The sequence below is a fragment of the Bubalus bubalis genome, chromosome 18 (assembly GCF_019923935.1).
Source record: "Bubalus bubalis isolate 160015118507 breed Murrah chromosome 18, NDDB_SH_1, whole genome shotgun sequence".
NCBI classification, from domain to species: Eukaryota; Metazoa; Chordata; class Mammalia; order Artiodactyla; family Bovidae; genus Bubalus; species Bubalus bubalis.
Window position 1 is genome coordinate 17,968,597 of NC_059174.1, and position 18,137 is coordinate 17,986,733.

General features: G+C 53.7%; 1 protein-coding gene across 2 annotated transcripts in view; it reads right to left on the minus strand.

Annotated features, from left to right (window-relative positions):
* The window catches only part of ZNF423 (zinc finger protein 423), a 346,122-nt gene extending 337,899 nt beyond the window's left edge, over window positions 1-8,223 (minus strand). The window contains exon 1 of one of the 2 annotated variants that reach the window (XM_025268619.3): window positions 7,836-8,222. In XM_025268619.3, coding sequence (XP_025124404.2) covers window positions 7,836-7,875 — 40 coding nt within the window. In that variant the 5' untranslated portion in view covers window positions 7,876-8,222. Of the gene's footprint in view, window positions 1-7,835 lie in introns of both variants that reach the window. The other variant, XM_044931682.2, reaches the window with a different exon arrangement.
* Between the last annotated feature and the right edge of the window lie 9,914 nt (window positions 8,224-18,137).

The following is an 18,137-nucleotide window of genomic DNA, read 5'->3' on the forward strand; positions in this document are numbered from 1 at the left end:
GGACAGAGGAGCCTGGTGGGCCACAGGGGGTTGCCTGTGGGGCAACCATGGGGTTGCAAAGAGTCAGACACGACTGCGCGTGCACACGCGCGCACACACACACACACACACTCTCCAGGTGACGGTAATGAACCCAGGATCCTCTAACCTGTAGGAATCCACTGTCTTCCTACACCCAGCCTCCCTCACCTTTTCCAGCATAAAGCCTTGAATTATCTCAATAAACATCTCTTGCACAAATGAGCATTCAAACTAATGAATTCTCCCAAGTTTCATAGCCCCAGGAAATAAGTTTATTTACATGCTCTCCCTCCAAAACCAAGGCTCCCGCACCTCAGACAACGTAACTGGTACAGCTGATGCTCTCACCCCCCAACTCTGGCCTCAGGTGACGTCAGCCCCAACACCCCCATTAGCTGCGAGAGGGAAATTACTGCTAAATTAGTGAGCCCATCTACAGAGCCCCATTTTATATCCCAATTCAGAAGATGACATGAACATCTGCTTTCACTTCAAGACATTAATTTTCAATTATTGGAGAAAAACAAAATTAGTCCTGACAAATTGCTGGCGAACACAGTCTCCTGTCTGGCGGTTCATAATAACAACTTTGGGGGCCCACAATTAGAGTCCTCGGCCGGAGTTTCCCGATGCGCCCCTGTCATCTGGAGTCAGTGGTGAGTCCTGTCCACTCTCAGGTAGTTGCCTCGTTGGCGGCCAAGTTCAGAGAGCCGGTTTGCTCTTCCTGAAGAAGGCAGGAGTGGCGTTAGGGGGAGTGTAAATAAAAACCTCCACCCTGAACACTTTTAGCTTTGGACATGTCAAGCCTGCCTCCCTTTCAGCAGCAGAATTTCACACAGGGAGAAAATCACTCCTGAGTTCAAGGGTACCCAGAGTAAAGGCACCTTGGAGAGCCTTATAATTCGCATTTGCCATCTGTAATGGAAGAAGGGTGAGTTACAAGGTTCTCTTACGAGATAAAGATGTCATCCAGGATTCTACGTCCAAAACTCACCAGCCCTGGCCTGTGAGATCAGAATATTTATTATAAATCTTCTGCAGCAAAAAACTATTTGCTGGGGGGCAGAAGGGGTGCTCCCAAAAGCCCAGGAACTTGGTTCAACCTGGGTCAGGAAAAAAAGAAAAAAAAAACAGAATTTGCTAAACTTAAGGACCCCAAAGGCTTCCCCCGTGGCTCAATGGTAAGAATCCGCCTGCCATGCAGGAGACTCAGGTTTGGTCCCTGGATCAGGAAGATGCCCTGGAGAAGGAAATGGTAACCCACTCCAGTATTCTTGCCTGGGAAATCCCAAGGACAGAGGAGCCTGGCAGGCTACAGTTCATGAGGTCACAGAGTCGGACATGAACTTAGAGAATAAGTATACTCACACACTCAGCGCAAGGACCCTAAATCCAGAGCAACCCACTTGATAAGGGATTATCAATACCGTAATCTCATTTGATGGGCTTTTTATGTATCTTGGCTGCTGTAGTCACTATATCAATAAGAAGCCACCGAAATGTGAATGAGCGGAAGAATTCAGAGATAATGATGTGGCAATCTTAGAATCTGACTTGTCACAACTGAAACCAGAATGTGTTTGCCTAGCTAATGCGTTCTGACTCTTGAGGGGCAGAGGGGGTGGTCACCAGAGGGAAGCAGGTCAAAAAGAGAGAGAGAAAGAAAACAAGACAATGACAACAACCACACAGGAAAATTATATCTTTAAGAAGAGAATGAAAAGACATTGCTACTTCCAAAGTCAACTCTGTAACTGAGCTCCGACATTGTGTAATTGACTTTGCAAGTAGAACAACAGCAACGTAACAAAGAAAATGTCAGTGTTTTCACAGCACTAATCTATAACGCTGGGAGGCCCTCCCGCTGTCAGCCAGGGCTGACAATACAATAGCTTTCAAAGGGATATTACCATCATGCTTTTATTCCCGACATCAATCAAGACAAAGAGAATCCTTTTCACAAGACATTAAAAATCAAGCCTTTGTGCAAGAAGATAGGTAAGACAGCATTCTCCTTAAAGACAGCCACACGGAGCAATCAGCTAATTGGCGCTCCTTGAAAGAGATAAAGTATTTTTATTTACTGAGCGTACAATCGGCTGCCACCGATCCCCGCAGGTAAGCGATGAATCAAAAGTTTCCATCAGCATTTCCCTCACTGCCCCCCCCTACCTCTCCCACAGTCAGGGGGAGCTGACAATACCAAAACTTCAAGCAGAATATAACCAATCCAGACTTAATTAGTCCATTTTGGGTGTAAAACTACTCTGATTACCGACTAACATGCTTATACACAAAATGCCCTTTCGAACTGACAGGAATTTGCAGAAATTGTCAGATTCACCAATCAAGGTGTATCAAGGCTTTCCCCAGCTACTCACGGTAACAGGGAGCCCACTAACAGTTTTCAAGGTATTCTGTTGTAATTACCTGGACCCAGAGATAAGAAAGGAACCCCGATATCTATTGCAAACATTTTCAAGATGTGAAGATAATATTCTTCACAAATACCAAAGGTCCAGGAAAGGTAAGTCCATCTTAACTTCGGACAAAGAGTTAACTAAACCCACCCATCCACCTCAGTTTAAACAAAGAAAAAAAAAAAAAAAAATAGGGCCATGAGGACAGAGAGCCCTCCTCAAGACAGTTTAGATGCCTGCAAAAAGAAGTTAGTGACACCTACAGAGACCTGCAGGTCCAGGAGCAGGGAGTTAAGAGGTGTTAGCGTTTGCAAGGGTTCGTTATCTACCCCCTCTCCAAGCCACTGAAGTCACAGCCACCATGCCAAGGGGTCCAAGATACCATGTCCCATATCTCTTCAGGGCTTGACAGAGCCACTGCAGTCTAGGGGACACCAGGCCCCTAGGAAGGGGAGAGAGAACTCACTCCGTTTCCAGCAAGAGGTCCCTCTGGAACTTGGAGCCAAAGTGTTCTGTTGACTTTTCCCTCTGGTACCCAACCGACCATCTGCCAAAAATACGCAAGTGAGTCCAATCACTCAGAGACAGAAATGTTACTCTATACGTGTCTGCAGCAAAAGAGGGCGTGTTTACTTTTCAGACAGAACGGGACACCGCTGTTGGTTTTTAAACACTGTCTGAACAACAGGTGCTCTTCATTTTACTGCAAAATGGGCTGAAATGTCAAACGAAGAGGGAACTGGCCCCAACACCGCCTTGAAGAATCCGTCCTCCTACCACCATGACCTAAATCAGCCTTTTTTCCAAGAGCCAGGCAGCTGTCTGCAGCAGTGGCGGGTTTCTTTGGTTTACACATCCAAATGAACAGTTAAGAGAAATCAATGCATCTAATTGCCAGACTATTAAATCCTACATCAGGGGAAGAATTCCACAGCCACCAGCTTAAGAGTTGGCTACCGATATAGCAATTATTGCAACTTTCTATTAGACTGAACCAGACCTGCAGCTTTAGTCTCCAGCCAGGAATGCTATGTCAGACGCTGCACTCGAGTTTCCTCCTCCCGTGGTTTTGCCTCCTCCTCCTCTGTTACCATGCTGTAGCAGGCCACCACAGTGCCAGGCTGGTTTTACCCAGTTTCTTCACAACTGTAAAGTCACCGGCATCTTGCACCTTTCATGCAATGCACACTCGGCACCTTATGGTTAAACATTTAGCAGGACCCTCCTGTCCAAGACACAGAGTTAAACTGTATTGCTTATTAAGTTTTTGCATGAAAGAAGTGGAAGAATCTAAATGGCAATTACACCATATAAAGGATGTTTTCTAGACTAAGACAGGTCCCTCCAAAGCTGGAAGTTAGTGATCTCACTGAGGAGGGGGGAATTAAATATTAGGATTAAAAGTTAGCTGCCCCAATCCACATAGAAAGCTAAAGAACCTATAAAGCATTTGTTTTGCCCTTCCTACAAGATCATGTACATTTAGCCAAACAAATCTCGACAATTTACACTTGTATGTGGTCTTGGCTGAATCAAGAAACCTGTAACCTCAGAATGCCTCTATTTATTACAACTCAATTATTTCCATGGAAACACAAGCAGTGTCGAACTACACTGTTCCCAAGTCCTTAGACCACCAAATTTATAAGATGGACTTTGGAGAAGCTACAGGCTGGCAGGAGCGGAAGATAGACCAGGGGAGGCGAGAACAGAGAAGTCACTGGGGGTCGTTTTAGGATGTCAGGGTTGGGGGTGTGTGGACACAGCCTGAGTGCTAATTAATATTAAGAACTGTAATTAAGAGGCAGTTGCTCAATGGAGAAAAATCAACAGCATTACCAATTATTCAAAAGTTTTAAGCCAGAGCCTGGGAAAAAAAAAGATGTGTTAATTTTCCATATAAATGGAGAGGCTGTTCTGTGGATCTGAAGAGGCAGTATGGGTACAGGGAGACAGGTTAACAAACCACCTGATATCATCAGCCGAAATAACATCAGTGAGATGCGATGGGAACAGCCCTGGAGAATGAGGCCAAAATTATCAAAGAGAACAAATCATCTCACAACAGCCACACCACACCACCAGGAAACAGAAAAGGAGAGAATGGTGTCGGAGGGGAAAATCGGTCAGAAAATGTGACTTTTGTAACATTCATAGGTTTTATGGTATGTATGGGTTTTTTTTAAATCACAAGGTTTTTGAAAACCAATGAGGCTATTCCCCCCACTGCCCTACTGCCCGGCCCCCTTCCCTATTTTTTGGGTGTGCTCCCTGGGTTTTCCAAAGAAGGACAAACATCCCGAGGGGGATAAGTGACCCCACTCCAGAAGGGGGGCTGTGTCTGTGAGTGGGAAGTGAAACCCCCCCACCAAGGCCTGTTTGATTTTCAAAGCAGCAATGCCGTGCTTTCAAATCATACTTTCTGAGCATCCATTAGAAACTGTTATATTTCTGTCTTTCCTTCCTGCTATGGGCTTTCACATTTCCGAGATCAATTACAAACTATACCGTCAAGCGACTTTCACAGCAGAATGCGCGGGCTAGGGTAGTCCACAATGCCTCTACTTTAACCCTGACACACAGCAATGGAGGCAAAATAAAATCAAATACAATTTAAAAGGCACCACTGTTCCTTAAGAAGCATCTTTAAGGGTGAAGACCTTGTCATTTTAAACACTCGGTATGGAGCTGTCCACACTCAAGCATACACTTTTGAATATTGCTTTGGGGGGGAGAGGGGAGGCAGTTCTTGAAAAGCAATAAATCCTTCATGTGCTGTAACTCTTATCTATTCAAATTATCTTCTCTCTTAATTCCTCCCTGAATACGTGGCTGCATCTCCACCCTGTTCACCCCAATAAACTCAATAAATGGCGAAATGGTGAGAGGCACGAGTTGGAGCTGCTTTTGGAAAATGCAAAGAACTGAGGGAAGAAACAGGATCTCAGACTCCAGTGCTGTGTGGTTGATATTTACAATGCTTCTCAAAATGCCTACCCTGGCCTTGTTCCCACTTTGCTGTCTTCCCCACCACCAACTAGGTCAAGAATCTGCCGGCCAAGCAGGAGACGCAGGTTCAATCCCTGGGTCGGGAAGATCCCCTGGAGAAGGAAATGACAACCTGCTCCAGTATTCTTGCCTGGAAAAACCCATAGACAGAGGAGCCTGGCGGGCTACAGTCCATGGGGTGGCAAAAGAGTAGGACATGACTTAGTGACTAAACAACAAAACAACAATCAGCTTGAATTCTCTGCTATATACGTTCATATATATATATATACATCGAGAGAAACATTCATTACAAATCACATCCAAGCTCATTTCATGAACGTTTGCAGTCTGATTCTTGAGTCTTTCTCAGAGATACACAGAGTGGTTTTAGAATTAGGTTCCAGCAACTCTGAAACACCCACCCATCTGCTCCCAGCAAATTGCTCTACCTTTGCCTTCTGAAATAAGGAGGTATGGAGGCTTGGGTTTGGGTTAGAGGTGGAAAAGTTCTGCATCTTCCTCTGTGAAAAATCTGCTTCAATACACAGATTTAATTCAAAATCAACTGCCCAGGTTAGATAGAAATCCCTTTTCCAACAAGACTCCAATTGTACATTTTCTTCTGGGCCACCTTAAGTGGCTCTTGAAGGAGTGAGCAGTGAGCCAGGGAAAGAGAAAAGAAATCAAATATTATTTCAGGCCGAGAACCCTTCTATTCAGCACAAGGACAAACATCTACCGTCTTCCTATCCCGCTCTTGAGGTCTCTCTCTTCTGGTTTCAACCAGAACACCCTGTAGACCCTCCAGTTCTGTGGAACAGGTCTGGCTATCCAGGAGTAGGATGCCTGCCAGGGTGAGGGGAACAAGACCAACTTCTCTCAAGGAAAGAGAGGAAAAGAGAGCAGCCAGATTGCTGAGTTCGGACTGAGCTGGCCCGCGTCTCACATGACAAGGAGAATCTCTGTTGAGTGCCCGCGATCTCCTGGGACTGTGGAAGGAGAGCAATGGCGGGTGTCCTACGACCCTCCTTGCCAGATTCAGTCCCAGCCATTCCAGCCTGGAGCAAGGCTGGCAGGAAGGGAGCAGAGGCCCCTGCGCCTTCCCGCGCAGGCCTCCAGGAAATGAACTTTTCAGAGCAGAACTGGGCTCGGGCCAGAGGTCATCAAGGGAGTTGGGAGAGGACAAGAGCCTCGGGACTTTTGGCTCCAGAGATGTAGCGGCTCTCATCCTGTCCTTCCTCTATCAGCTCCCAGCGCGGGCGGGAGGCCGGACACCCACCCTGGGGCACTGGAATCGGGACAAAGCAGCAGGCGAGGCCTGGAGAGGCCAGCGGGTGGGGAAAGAAGGGCAGGGGAGGAGCTCAGTTGCCCTCACGCGGCATCTCCCCGGGGGCCTCTGCTCTCCAGGGGGCCCACTTGGGCCGCAGGCGCTCGGTAGAAATAGAAAGCGAGGCAAGGACACGAAGAGGTGTGTGTGTGTGTGTGTGTGTGTGTGCGCGTGTGTGTGTGTACGCGCGCGCGCGCGTGCGTGTGTGTGTGTCCTCAAAAGTGTGCATTCTGGGGATCCGATTCGAGAAGCCGGCCTAGGTGTCGAGAATGTAGGTGCCCAGGGTCGCGTCCCGGGAGCTTCGGCGGAGGGGCGCGCGCGGCAGCCGCTGCGCTCCCCTGGGGACCCGCGTCCCGCCGGCGCTGCGCAGACAATGAACTCCTGGCGGAGGCTCCCGGCCCGGTTGGCCTCGGTGGAGGAGGCAGGAAGTGTGGGGGCCCGGGCCGGGAGGGTGGCCTGGGCAGCGGGCAGGGAGGGGGCCCCCGGCGGCCAGGGCGGGGACCCGGGGTGCGCGCAAGCAACGCCCGACGATCACGGCGTCCCGGGGCGACAAGGCGTGGACAGAGGAAAGGCGGCAAGGCCCCGGGCCCAGCGAGAGCGGCCTCGGAGCTACCGGCCTCCTGGGCGCCGGTCCTCACCGCCTCTTCCTTCCTCCCGCCGCCCGCCCGCCGCCGCCGCCGCCGCCGCCGCCGCCGCCGAGATTCGCAATCCCCGCCAAGTCGGGCCCGCACCCCTTGATTGGCCACGCGGGCCCGGGGCCCGCACGGAGGGAGCAGCGAGGGCCCCTCGGCTGAGCCCCCAGGCCCGGGTCCCCCGCGGGCGGCGGCGCCGGGCCCGGGGAGGGTCCGGGCGGCTAGGGTGTCCGCGATGTGCCCCCTCCGCCGCCTCCGCCTCCCGCTCGCGGCTTCCTCCTCCCCCTCCTCTTCCTCCTCCTCCGCCTCCGCCTCCTCTGCCGCCTCCTCCTCCTCTCCGCTCGCTCGCTTGGGTCCCCGGCCGCCCGCCCGCTCGCCGGTCCCTCCTCCCTCACTCCCTCCCTCCTCGCTCGCTCGCGCCTCCGCCGGGCCTCGCTCGCTCACCTTTCACCGAGCGCGGCTTCGCCTGCTTCCGCCTGGACATGTCCGGGGCTCCCGGCGCTCCGTCGCCCTCCGCGGCCGGCTCCCCCCGCCGCCCCCTGCCGCTCCGGGCTGCCCTTCTCCCCCTTCTCCTCCTCCTGCCTCTCGGAAACTTTTTTTTTTGCAGCCGGGTCGGCAGCTGTGGGGAGCGGATCGCAGGTCCGGGGCGGCCTCCCTGGGGGGGGCGGCCCGGACCGGCCGAGGCCGCTCCGGGGCGGGGGGAGGCCCGGGGGGCGCGCCGGGGCCCTGCCTGTTGCAATGCGGCAGCCGGGGGCTCTCGGTCCCAGCGGCGGTCCCAGCGGCGCGGGGAGTCCGGAGGCCACTCGGCCGAGCCGAGTTATGCAAAAAAAAAAAAAAAAAAAAAAAAAGCCGCCCCCCTCCTCCTCCCCACCCCCCGCCGGCCCCCGGCCCCTGCGGCCCCCTCCCTCCCTCCCCCACCCCACCGCCACCCTCACCCTCCTCCTCCTTCTCCTCCTCCGCCCCTTGCCGGATTTTTGTGCAAAGTTTGCAGGCGTCCGGCTACGCAGCCCGGTGCGGAGCTCACAATGAACCCATCTGAGGAGGGGGGACGGGGCTGGAATCGAGGGGGTCTCAGGAGGGGAGGAGACCGAGAGGCGGTCTGGAGCGCGGAAGCTCAGTACCCCCCGGAAAGAAAAAAAAAAAGCCTTCAAATTATCCCCTGCCGCCCAAAAAAATAATAATAAATATTAATGGTTTTAAAATGCCCAAACGCCGGGTTTGGAGATTATGATGGATGGGGACGGGGATCCCTCAACTCAGCCTACTTGGGGGGCTCTAAACGGCCGCAGCCGCTCGGAAGCCGCAGCTCGGGGCCCCTGGCTCACGCCCCCTTCTCTGGCTCTCGGCTCGGTCCGGCGCCGGCCCCCCGGAGGAGGAAGGGGCGCGCGGGGGCGCTCAGGCGGCGGCAAGCAGGCGCGCCCGTGCCCCGGGCATCGCTCAGCCCGTGCGCCGGGCCGCCGCTGCCTGCCCTCGGGCTGCGGTGCTCAGCGCGAGGCGCGCAGCCGATCCCCAGGCCGGTGCCAATTCGCCGGCCCCGCTAGCTGCCTCCATGGACCAGGGGCTCGGAGAGGCGGGAGGCGGCGGCCGCGGCGGCGGAGGAGGAGGACGAGCAGGCGGCGGCCGGGCTCCCGTCCTCCCGGGCAGCGGCGGCGGCGGCTGCGCCCCGGCTCCTCCGCGCTCCAGCCGGCGCCGGCCCGCCCGCCAGCCTCCCTTGCGCTCCTGTCTTCTTTGTGGTCGCTGGCTCTCCTCCTCCCGATCCGGCTGCTGGGGCTGCACTGCAGAGACACATAATAAAGCCAGGCTTGGCTGGAAATGTAGCCGGGTCCCAGCAGGAGGATGTGAGGAGCGGAGTCCCGGCGGGGGAGCGCTCTGATCCCGTGGGGCGCCCCGCACTGCTCCGGCTCGGATCAGACGGAGAGAGGGCCAACAGCACCGAGCGATGGACAGCGCTGGAAATACAGCTCTGGCCGCCCGCAAAACCCGGACCGCGGCGGCGGCGGCGGCAGGCACGGCGCGGGCGCGGGCGCGGGCACCGCACCCGTACGCGGGGCCCCAACTCCGGCGCTGGCGGCCCCGGGAAAGAGAAGGAGGGAACAGATACAGGGCCCACGCGTGCTGTCAAGCTCGCCAAGATACCTTTGCATCACAAACTGCAAAAAGTGAAGAAACTGGGGGGAAGGGAACACACTGGGGTGAATTGCCCTGGCACTGCCAGCTCTGCAAATTGTACCCCACGCATATGCATTATCCCTGAACCTGATTTTTCCTTCTTGGATTCTGCCCATCATTCGGTGTTTGAAGACCATTCCTGCCCCATATCCAAAAACTCTTACTCTACTGGGCTAAATCTTTTTCACCCCAACACCTGAATCTGTAGAGTTCCGCGTCTGGTTGCACGCTTCTTCGCTAATACTGTAAAGAAACACCTTAGCCCCGAAATATTGCAGTAGCACTTCCTCCTCCTGAGATTGACAAATAGACCAGCTCCTACTTGACACAAAGTTTTTGCCCCAGCCACTAGGGGGCGCCTCGGGTCCTAGCAGCTCTTGAATAGGTCGAGGCTTGGGTCTTGGAGCCTCCAGGGGAAGAGCTCAGATTTAGGAAGTCTTCTCCAGGAGGCTCCCCTAAACCTTTTCCTAGCCTCCTCCGTCCCCCACAAGCTGCAGGAGGCCACGTTCAGGGTGGGTAAAAGGACCCGACATCTCCCGCCCGCCCACCCCGCCCTTCCTTGGGCGAGTGGCGCCACCTTGGGCCGGCGAGCCCCAGAGCTGGGAGAGCGGAGCGAGTGCGCGGCGCGGCGCTGAGGGTTATCAATCTCGCGGATCGATAAGTTGCCACTTGGAGAGGGGAGGGCTGTGTCCCCTCGGAGACGAGTTACCCAGGGCAACCTTTCACGGAAGAACCTGCTGCCCGCCGAAAGCCGCGCCGGGGCCGGCCGGGCAACGGCGCCCGCCCCAAGCAGGGCGCCTGCGCCCCGCAGTTTCCCAGCCCGCCCGCCAGCCGGGCCCGCGCCCCCCTCGGCGAGCTTCGAAGTCCCGCTCAGCCCCTCTCGCCTCTCTGGGCCTCCGGGTCCCGACCCCATGCTGGGCTGATAGCAGAGATAGATGCCACCCCCGCCTCCCCAGCGGCTAGGGGGCTAGCTGGGATGGGCCTTGAGGCAGGATCCGGGGAGAAAACCAAGCTAGCGCGCTCAAGGCCGTCTCCGAGGTAGAGCCGGGCGACCAGCGAAACGCGACGCCTCCGAGGCCTACACCCTGCCACCAGGAGACCCACAGCGAGTGTCCCGAGAGGGGCCAGGACAGAGCCGTCCCCTGACTGGGACTCAGGCCCTGAGAGCCGGCCCTCCCTCCATGAGGGCTGCCTCCCCCGCCCCGGGTCGCTGCCTCCCCAGCTCCTGCGTCCTAGAGCGTCCAGCATCTCTGGGCCTTCCCAGAGGGGAACGGGAGCCGCCTCCCGCAGCCCAGGGACGGCCGGGGTGAGGAGGAGAAGAGGTGCCAAGGGCCACAGCTAGGGCAGAGGCCGCGAGGCGCCTGGGCAGGAGCCAGGAAGGAGGGGCCGAAGCAGCAGCTCCCCACCCCCGCCGGCGCCTGGGATCGCGGCCCGCGGAGAGAGGCTGACAGGCGGCAGATGGCACACGCTGGGGGAGGGGGGCGATTGGCCGCGGCTCCGGGGTGCCCCCGCCGCGGGCTGCCTCTCCTAGGGGGAGGGGGCGGAGAACAGCCCCCGGCTCGCCCTCCCGGGCTCTCTGGGGGGCTGGAGACTGCGGATCGTGCCCAGCCGGGAGCCGGGAGAGGGGAGGGGGTGGACAAAAGGAACGCGCGGTGGAGAAGGGGCTGCTGGAGGAAAGGAGGGGTCACCGGGCAGGGAGGACTGGCTGGAGACCCGCGGCGCTGCCCTTTTTCCACCCTGGGGAACCGCGGAAGGTCCAGAGGGCAGAGGCAAGGGTAACAGGATGCAGGGGGGGGGCGGGGGGGGCGGGGGGGGCGGTGCGGGCAGGCGATAGTCTATCCACGAGGGCACTAATGCACAAGGGATCCTGGAGACGTACACAAAGTTTTTTGATCACCGTCCCCAGCGTCGCCGTCACGCACGTTCGCGTCCCGACGCCCACCCCCACCCAAGACCTGGCTGCCTTCTCCCAGCTCAGTGGCAGTCAGGGTGCCAAGGGAGCCCCACCTCGTCCCTGCCTCACCCGGCCCGCTTTCTGAGCAGCTTGTTTCATTTTTTAACTCCTTCCAGAAATAATGATGTTTTAAGGAAAATTCCAGAGCAGCAAAACTCCGGGAGCTCCTACTGAAAGGGTTTCAAGGGGCACTGAGCTAAGGGCAGGGCCAGCTGCCTGCCGCCTGGGCTCTGCTCCTCATCAGCCTTGGAGACCTGAGAGCAGAAAAAGGTCATTTTCAGGTGATGTTTTGTGTCCCACCTGCCTAACTTCCTACAGGGGATCCAGGAGTCTGGGCCCCTCGTGCCATGAGAAAGTCCCCCTATGCCTTCTTCTTCTTCCTCATCTGCCAAGGGGCAGCTGTTTCTGCCCGACCCAAAGAAGAGGCTGGGAAAAACCCTTTGTAAACCGTAGGAGCTGCCATCATAAATGTAAGAGAAAATACAAATTAACCTTTTTGAAAACAGGTAAGACCTTGCTCTGAGCTTTCCTGATAGCTCAGCTGGTAAAGACTCCACCTGAAATGTAGGAGACCCCAGTTTGATTCCTGAGTCGAGAAGATCCCCTGGAGAAGTGATAGGCTATAATATTCTTGACTCTGGTGGCTCAGATGGTAAAGAATCCGCCTGCAATGTAGGAGACCTGGGTTCTTTCCCTGGGTTGGGAAGATCCCCTGGAGGAGAGCATGGCAACCCAATCCAGTATCCTTTCCTGGAGAATTCCCATGGACAGAGGAGCCTGGTGGGCTACAGTCCATGGAGTCGCAAAAAGTCAGACACAACTGAGTGACTAAGCATAGCACAGCACAGCACAACACAACACAAGACCTTGCTCACATAAATGGGCAACTTCACCAGAGAACAGGGCGCCTCTCACCCAAGGTGCTACCTTTTCCCCTCCAATTCAGCTTGCTTCTAATGATGTATCCCCAGACACACAGCAAATGAGTTTCCTCCTTGAGCTTCAAAAAGCAGCAAGCATACTCCAGAACAGTCTGGTGAATGCAGAAGGGGCTATGGGTGACAAAAAACAAGGTAAGACAATAAAGTAACATGAGATAGGGTTCGTTTTGACCTCTACACTGGTATCCTTGAGAAGTCTCCAGAGTTGTTCTAGAGTTACTTTGCAATAAGTGACCAAATGACCGAATTCTCCCACTACACACACACACATACACACACTTAAATGACACCTGAATGTATACAATTTGGAATTTGTGATCTTTGTTTTCTTTTGTTTGCTAGCTTTTTTGTTTGTTTGGTTTTGGCTGTTCTGGGTCTTCCTTGGGGGCGCACAGGCTCTTCTGTACGGCCCGTGGGCTTTTTCTTGTCGCAGCACACAGTCTCTCTAGAGCGTGGGCTCAGTAGTTGCAGTGCTCCAACTAGGTTGCCCCGCAGCATGTGGAATCTCAGTTCCCCAACCAGGGACCCAATCCATGTTCCCTGCTTTGGAAGGCAGATTCTTAACCACTGGACCACAGGGAAGTCCCTGTTTACCGTTTTAATAACTTGAGAATCACACTCTCCACTGGAAAAATTTGCATCAGCCTGTAAGAAGCATTCATTTTGGAGAGAGAAGATGAACCCCTAGTTTCCCCCCAGGAAATAAGTTCATTCCTCTGTTGTTGGTTTATTCAACCATCATTTATTCATTGCATGCCTACTGTGTGCCCAAACTGAGGATAAGACAGTGAACAAGAAGGACCACAGTCTCTCCCTGCTGGGTCTTGTTCTCTGATGCGGAGGCTGCCTTTTTAATAAATGGCCACATAAATAATTATTTAATTACCATTTTGAACAATCCTGAGAAGGAAAACTATAGAGCAAATGAGGCCAAAAATCAGAGGGTCCCGGTGGTGATCTGGCCAAGAGCCTGGAGGAGGAGGAAGAAATCAGGGAAAAGGACAGAGAACAGAGTTCCTGGTGGGGTGAACAGTGCGTTAAGGGCCGGATGTGGAAAGGAACTGAGTGATTCCAAGGAAAAGTTGTCACAGTTCAGAGCTAAGGGCCCAAGGAAACAGGGGTTGCCAGGCTTAGTAGCCAATCTGATCCATCTTCTAGTCCAGTCTCATTACCTCCAGGGAGACCTCGAGAAGGGACCCTGTGCCTCCATTTTCTCATCTGAAAAATGAGACTACAGAGAATGTGAATCTCATGGGGTTGTCCCGAAGATTTCTTGTTGGTTAAGTGTTGCTGGTCTGGCCATCGTGACCAAGGGAAGGTCACGAGGCTTCTTTCCTTTCCCTTCCAGTCTCTCCCCTTTACCAGTCCTCAAGTTCAAAAATATTTGTAGAGAGAGAAGCCAATTACACAAGTTCCCTCCTTGTACCGACAAGTGCCTCCTTCCCTGGGCTGCTGGTTTCTAAAAGTTTTCTAGCATCTTTAGGTCTACAGAGAAGGCTCTGTGTTCAAGAGAATTTGATTGTTCCTTTTTGTCTTTTGCATTTTTGTTTCATGATAATGACCCACTACTTGTGGAACCCAGGTTTTCCTGGGCACTCCTGTCCTGGGGATACCCAGGAAGCAATGACTATGCCCCATAGTTGAACCTGTCAGGATTGTCAGATTGAATCTGTCACCTTGACTATGAACTGTGACTATGAACCACTACCCACTAGTCAGGTGTTCCTGCCTCCACAGCTGGCTTTGCAACATTGAGGAGTCCTTGGTCTGGAAGGACCAAGGCTTGGTCTGGAAGGACCAAGGCTTGGTCTGGAAGCTTCTGAGACTTCAGAACAGAGTAAGTCAAAATAGAAAGAGTCCTTTTCTCTGCTCTTAGTTCTCAGCCTGGTGTTTTGGGGAGGGAAATCCCTACAGATGCTCCTGAAATTCCCCAAGGGTCCCCAGTGTCCCCCGCCCATGACCACAATTCAAAGTGGCCAGCGGCAGGCCCAGACATCTGTGTCCCTGGAGCTGAGGGAGTAGAGGGCCAAAAACAATAAGTCGGGTGTGGGAACCTCCTTGTCTTCTCCAGTTTCTGTTCAGCTGGGAAAGCCATTTCTATTTTATCATTATTATTATAATTATTTAATTCTTCAAGTGTCAGCAGTCTTTGCAGAGAACACCCACAAGGCGGCAAAGAAACCAACTTGACATGAGGGTCCCCATGGACTCACGCCCCAGTAAAGCTTGACGTTCCTGACCCGGCCCTGAGACCTCCACCCAGACGACTTCTGATTGCCCCAGGGTGTGGCACATGCAAACCTGTGGTCACTCTCAAAATGCTTTTTTTCCAATGTTTTTGTGATTCACTTTGATTAAAAAAAAAAAGCAATCCAGTGTATGATGAATGTGATAAATGTCCAGCTTTCTAAGCTTGACCGAGAGTGGTTATATCAGGCAGGGGCACATTTCAGAACTAATCACAAGGCCTTTGGCTGTCGGTAGCTCCATCAGCCACCAATGTTTTACTAATTAGCAAACAGGATGTCCAAAAAAGTGATAGACTTAGAAACGGGCTTTCATTGGTGGAATTCAAGGCATTCAAGGTACAGTTGAGCACAGTGTTCTAGAGACGCTCCCCAGCTTGCCTGCACAGGGAGAATGAATCTGGTGAGGCTGGGGTAATCTGTCCCCTTAGGGGAAACCCCTTCTCTCCTCCCAGCCCCCAGGCTCCATCCTTTCAGGGTCCTGGGTCTCACCATCAGAAATAATGTCTCACTGCAGGGTACCCAGCAGAGGATACAGCATCCTGCCTGTCAGTGAGATGGGGCTTGTTCAGAGCATATCTCTCATATCAGAAGTGGTTAGAGGGCCTGTTTTGTCTTGGGGTGATCCTGCTTTTGCAACTTTCACAAGGCAGAATTTGGCCAGAGACTTGTGCTCACCATCACCTGGCAGAGATAGGTAAGAATAGCAAACGCTGGGGCTTCCCTGGTGGCTCAGTGGTAAAGAATCCACCTGCCAGTGTAAGAGATACAGATTTGATCCCTGGTCTGGGAAGATTCCCACATGCTGTGGAGCAACTAAGCCCGTGTGCCATTGCTACTAAGCCTGTGCTCTGGAGTCTGGGAGCCACAACTACTGAAGCCCAAGAGCCCTAGAGCCTGTGCTCTGCAACGAGAAGCCACCACAATGGGAAGCCCGAGCACAACAACTAGAGAGGAGCTCCCCTCAGCACCTGCCGCAACTGAAGAGAAGACCGTGCTGCAACGAGGATCCGCACAGCCAGGAGCAAACACACCTTTCAGAACAAGAAAAACAAATGCTCACCCACTTCCAATCCCTTTTGTGACCACTATTATTTACGAAGAAGACCTAACAGTGTGCAGGACCAAACTCACTAAGATAATTTTGGGTAAAAAAAAAAAAAAAGACAATATTGGGTTGTTTCCTGTGCACATACCCTTTTCCCTCCCATCCACCAGCATCATGAAAAAAACCTATTAGGTGTCCAGGCCTAAAAGAAACACCATGGAGATTTCAGAAGAGCATCAGCAATGTGTGGTCCCTGCTCTGTGCCAAGTCACTTCAGTCATGTCCGACTCTGCAACCCTACCAACTGTAGCCCGCCAGGCTCCTCTGTCCACGGGATTCTCCAGGCAAGAATACTGGGGTGGGTTGCCATTTCCTTCTCCAGGGGATCTTCCCAACCCAGGGATTGAACCCATGTCTCTTATGTCTCCTGAATTGGCAGGCGGGTTCTTTACCACTAGCACCACCTGGGAAGCCCTTGGCCCCTGCATTGGGCACACCCAATTAAGAACCCAAAGCCCAAGTAGGAAGGCGGGAAGTGAGATCATCAGGGCTAAGCCTGCCCTGCTCCCCATTATGTTTCTGGTGCCCCACAAATGCTCAGAACTTAGGACACTGGGAGGAAAACTCAATTTGTGCAGCATACAGAAGAGGTACCCACTATATCTCTGTGCAATCAACCATTTTCACATGGTTCATTGGCTGGACAACGGAGACCAATTGGTAAAAACCTTTGCCTACCCAGTTAGGTCAAATTGAAAGCTATTTCAGGGCAGATCCCCAGGTTTTGACAAGAATCTCCTTCGCGTCACAGTGCCCACTTCATGCCCAGTGAATGGTGGTGACTGGAGAAGGAAGATGACCCCAGAAGCCAGAGGCAGACTCTAAGACACACCAGGCCACTGCAACCATAGAGGCTGGTCTCAGAGAAAGGGCTCAGCCTCTCGAGCCAGACAGACCTTGATTTGAATCCCAGGGTAAAGCAATCAAGAGAGTAATGCCAATATGGCATAGGTAGTTGTGAGCCGTAAGACAATCTCACTGTTGACCTGCCTCACCCATGTGTGGAGGGCATGAAATGAGCAGTGCCAGCACGTGCCTGGCATACAGCACGGGGCACAGTTGGTGCTTGAGAAATGTTATGTTTTGACTGTGGTTCTCCTTCAGTGAGGGTGATGACTGTGGCCCTGCTGAGGGGTGGTGGGCTGATGGGGAAGAGAGCTCACTGGTGAGGCTGGGGATCAGCAAAGGCCAGAAAAGAGCGCTGCTCAGACAGCCTGCCTAAGAGGAGCTCTCTTATATCCACCGGTTTCCTAAATTCATTCCCAGGTCCTTTCGTACTGTACAGGCTTAATAAACGTCAGCTTTGTCAATGCTGTGTACGCTCAGTCGCTCAGTCATGTCCAACTCTTTGCGACCCCATGGACTGTAGTCCACCAGGCTCCTCCAGGAGCCTGGCAAGAATCCTGGAGTGGGTTGGGATTTCCCAGGCAAGAATACTGGAGTGGGTTGCCATTTCCTCCTCCAGGGCATCTTCCCAAGCCAGGGCTGAACCAGCGTCTCCTGCATCTGCTGCAGTGGCAGGCGGATTCTTTACCACTGAGCCATCTGGGAAGCACAGCTACAGTTAGGACAGGCAAAGCACACACAATAGCTGCTCAGTACGTTTAGGTTCCCTGGGTGGCCTCAAACAAACCCTCTCTCTGCCTCAGTCTCCCCATTTGTAAAATGTCTCTGGTTCTCTGACTAGATGAAGACGCAAGTCTCGGTGTACTCCCTCCCTTGGCCCCACCAGCACCAGGCCAGACAGCAAAGGCAGAAGGGGCAGAGGAAATGCACAGAGAGACCACGAAGAGAGCTGATGGGGCTTAGGCTGGAAGCAGAGGGAGGCTTTGCCGGGAGCCCAGCGGACCTGGCCTGCGGCAGTATTTCCCAGCGCCTGCTGTCGCCTCCTCTGAGTGCCCCAGCCCCATCCTGGTCGTTCACATTGGGACATGCCAGGGCCTGGCTTCCCAGGGGCCAGAGGGAGCTCCCGCAGGGGACTTCAAAAGCCCAAATGCCTTTCAGAAAGGAACTAAAACTTTCTGCTTAACCAAAGCCTCCACAGGAGAAGAACAGCCTAGCCCTTTTCTTTTTAAGTCTCTTTATTTTCCAGCCGGCTGGCCTGGTCATTCTCTCTCTCTCTCGCTCTCTCTTTTTTTTTTTTTTTTTCTATTATAAACGGTCCCAGCTGCAACACACAGGGAAAAAAAAACCATCTCCCAGGCCTGGGCAGGGGCCGGTTGCAGCCGCAGCCGCCTGGCTGGCCTCCTGCGGCAGACAAAGGCGGCTCCAGCCTCCGGCACCCACTGGGAGAGGCACTGGAGCCCCCAGCCTGAGCCAAGGCCACAG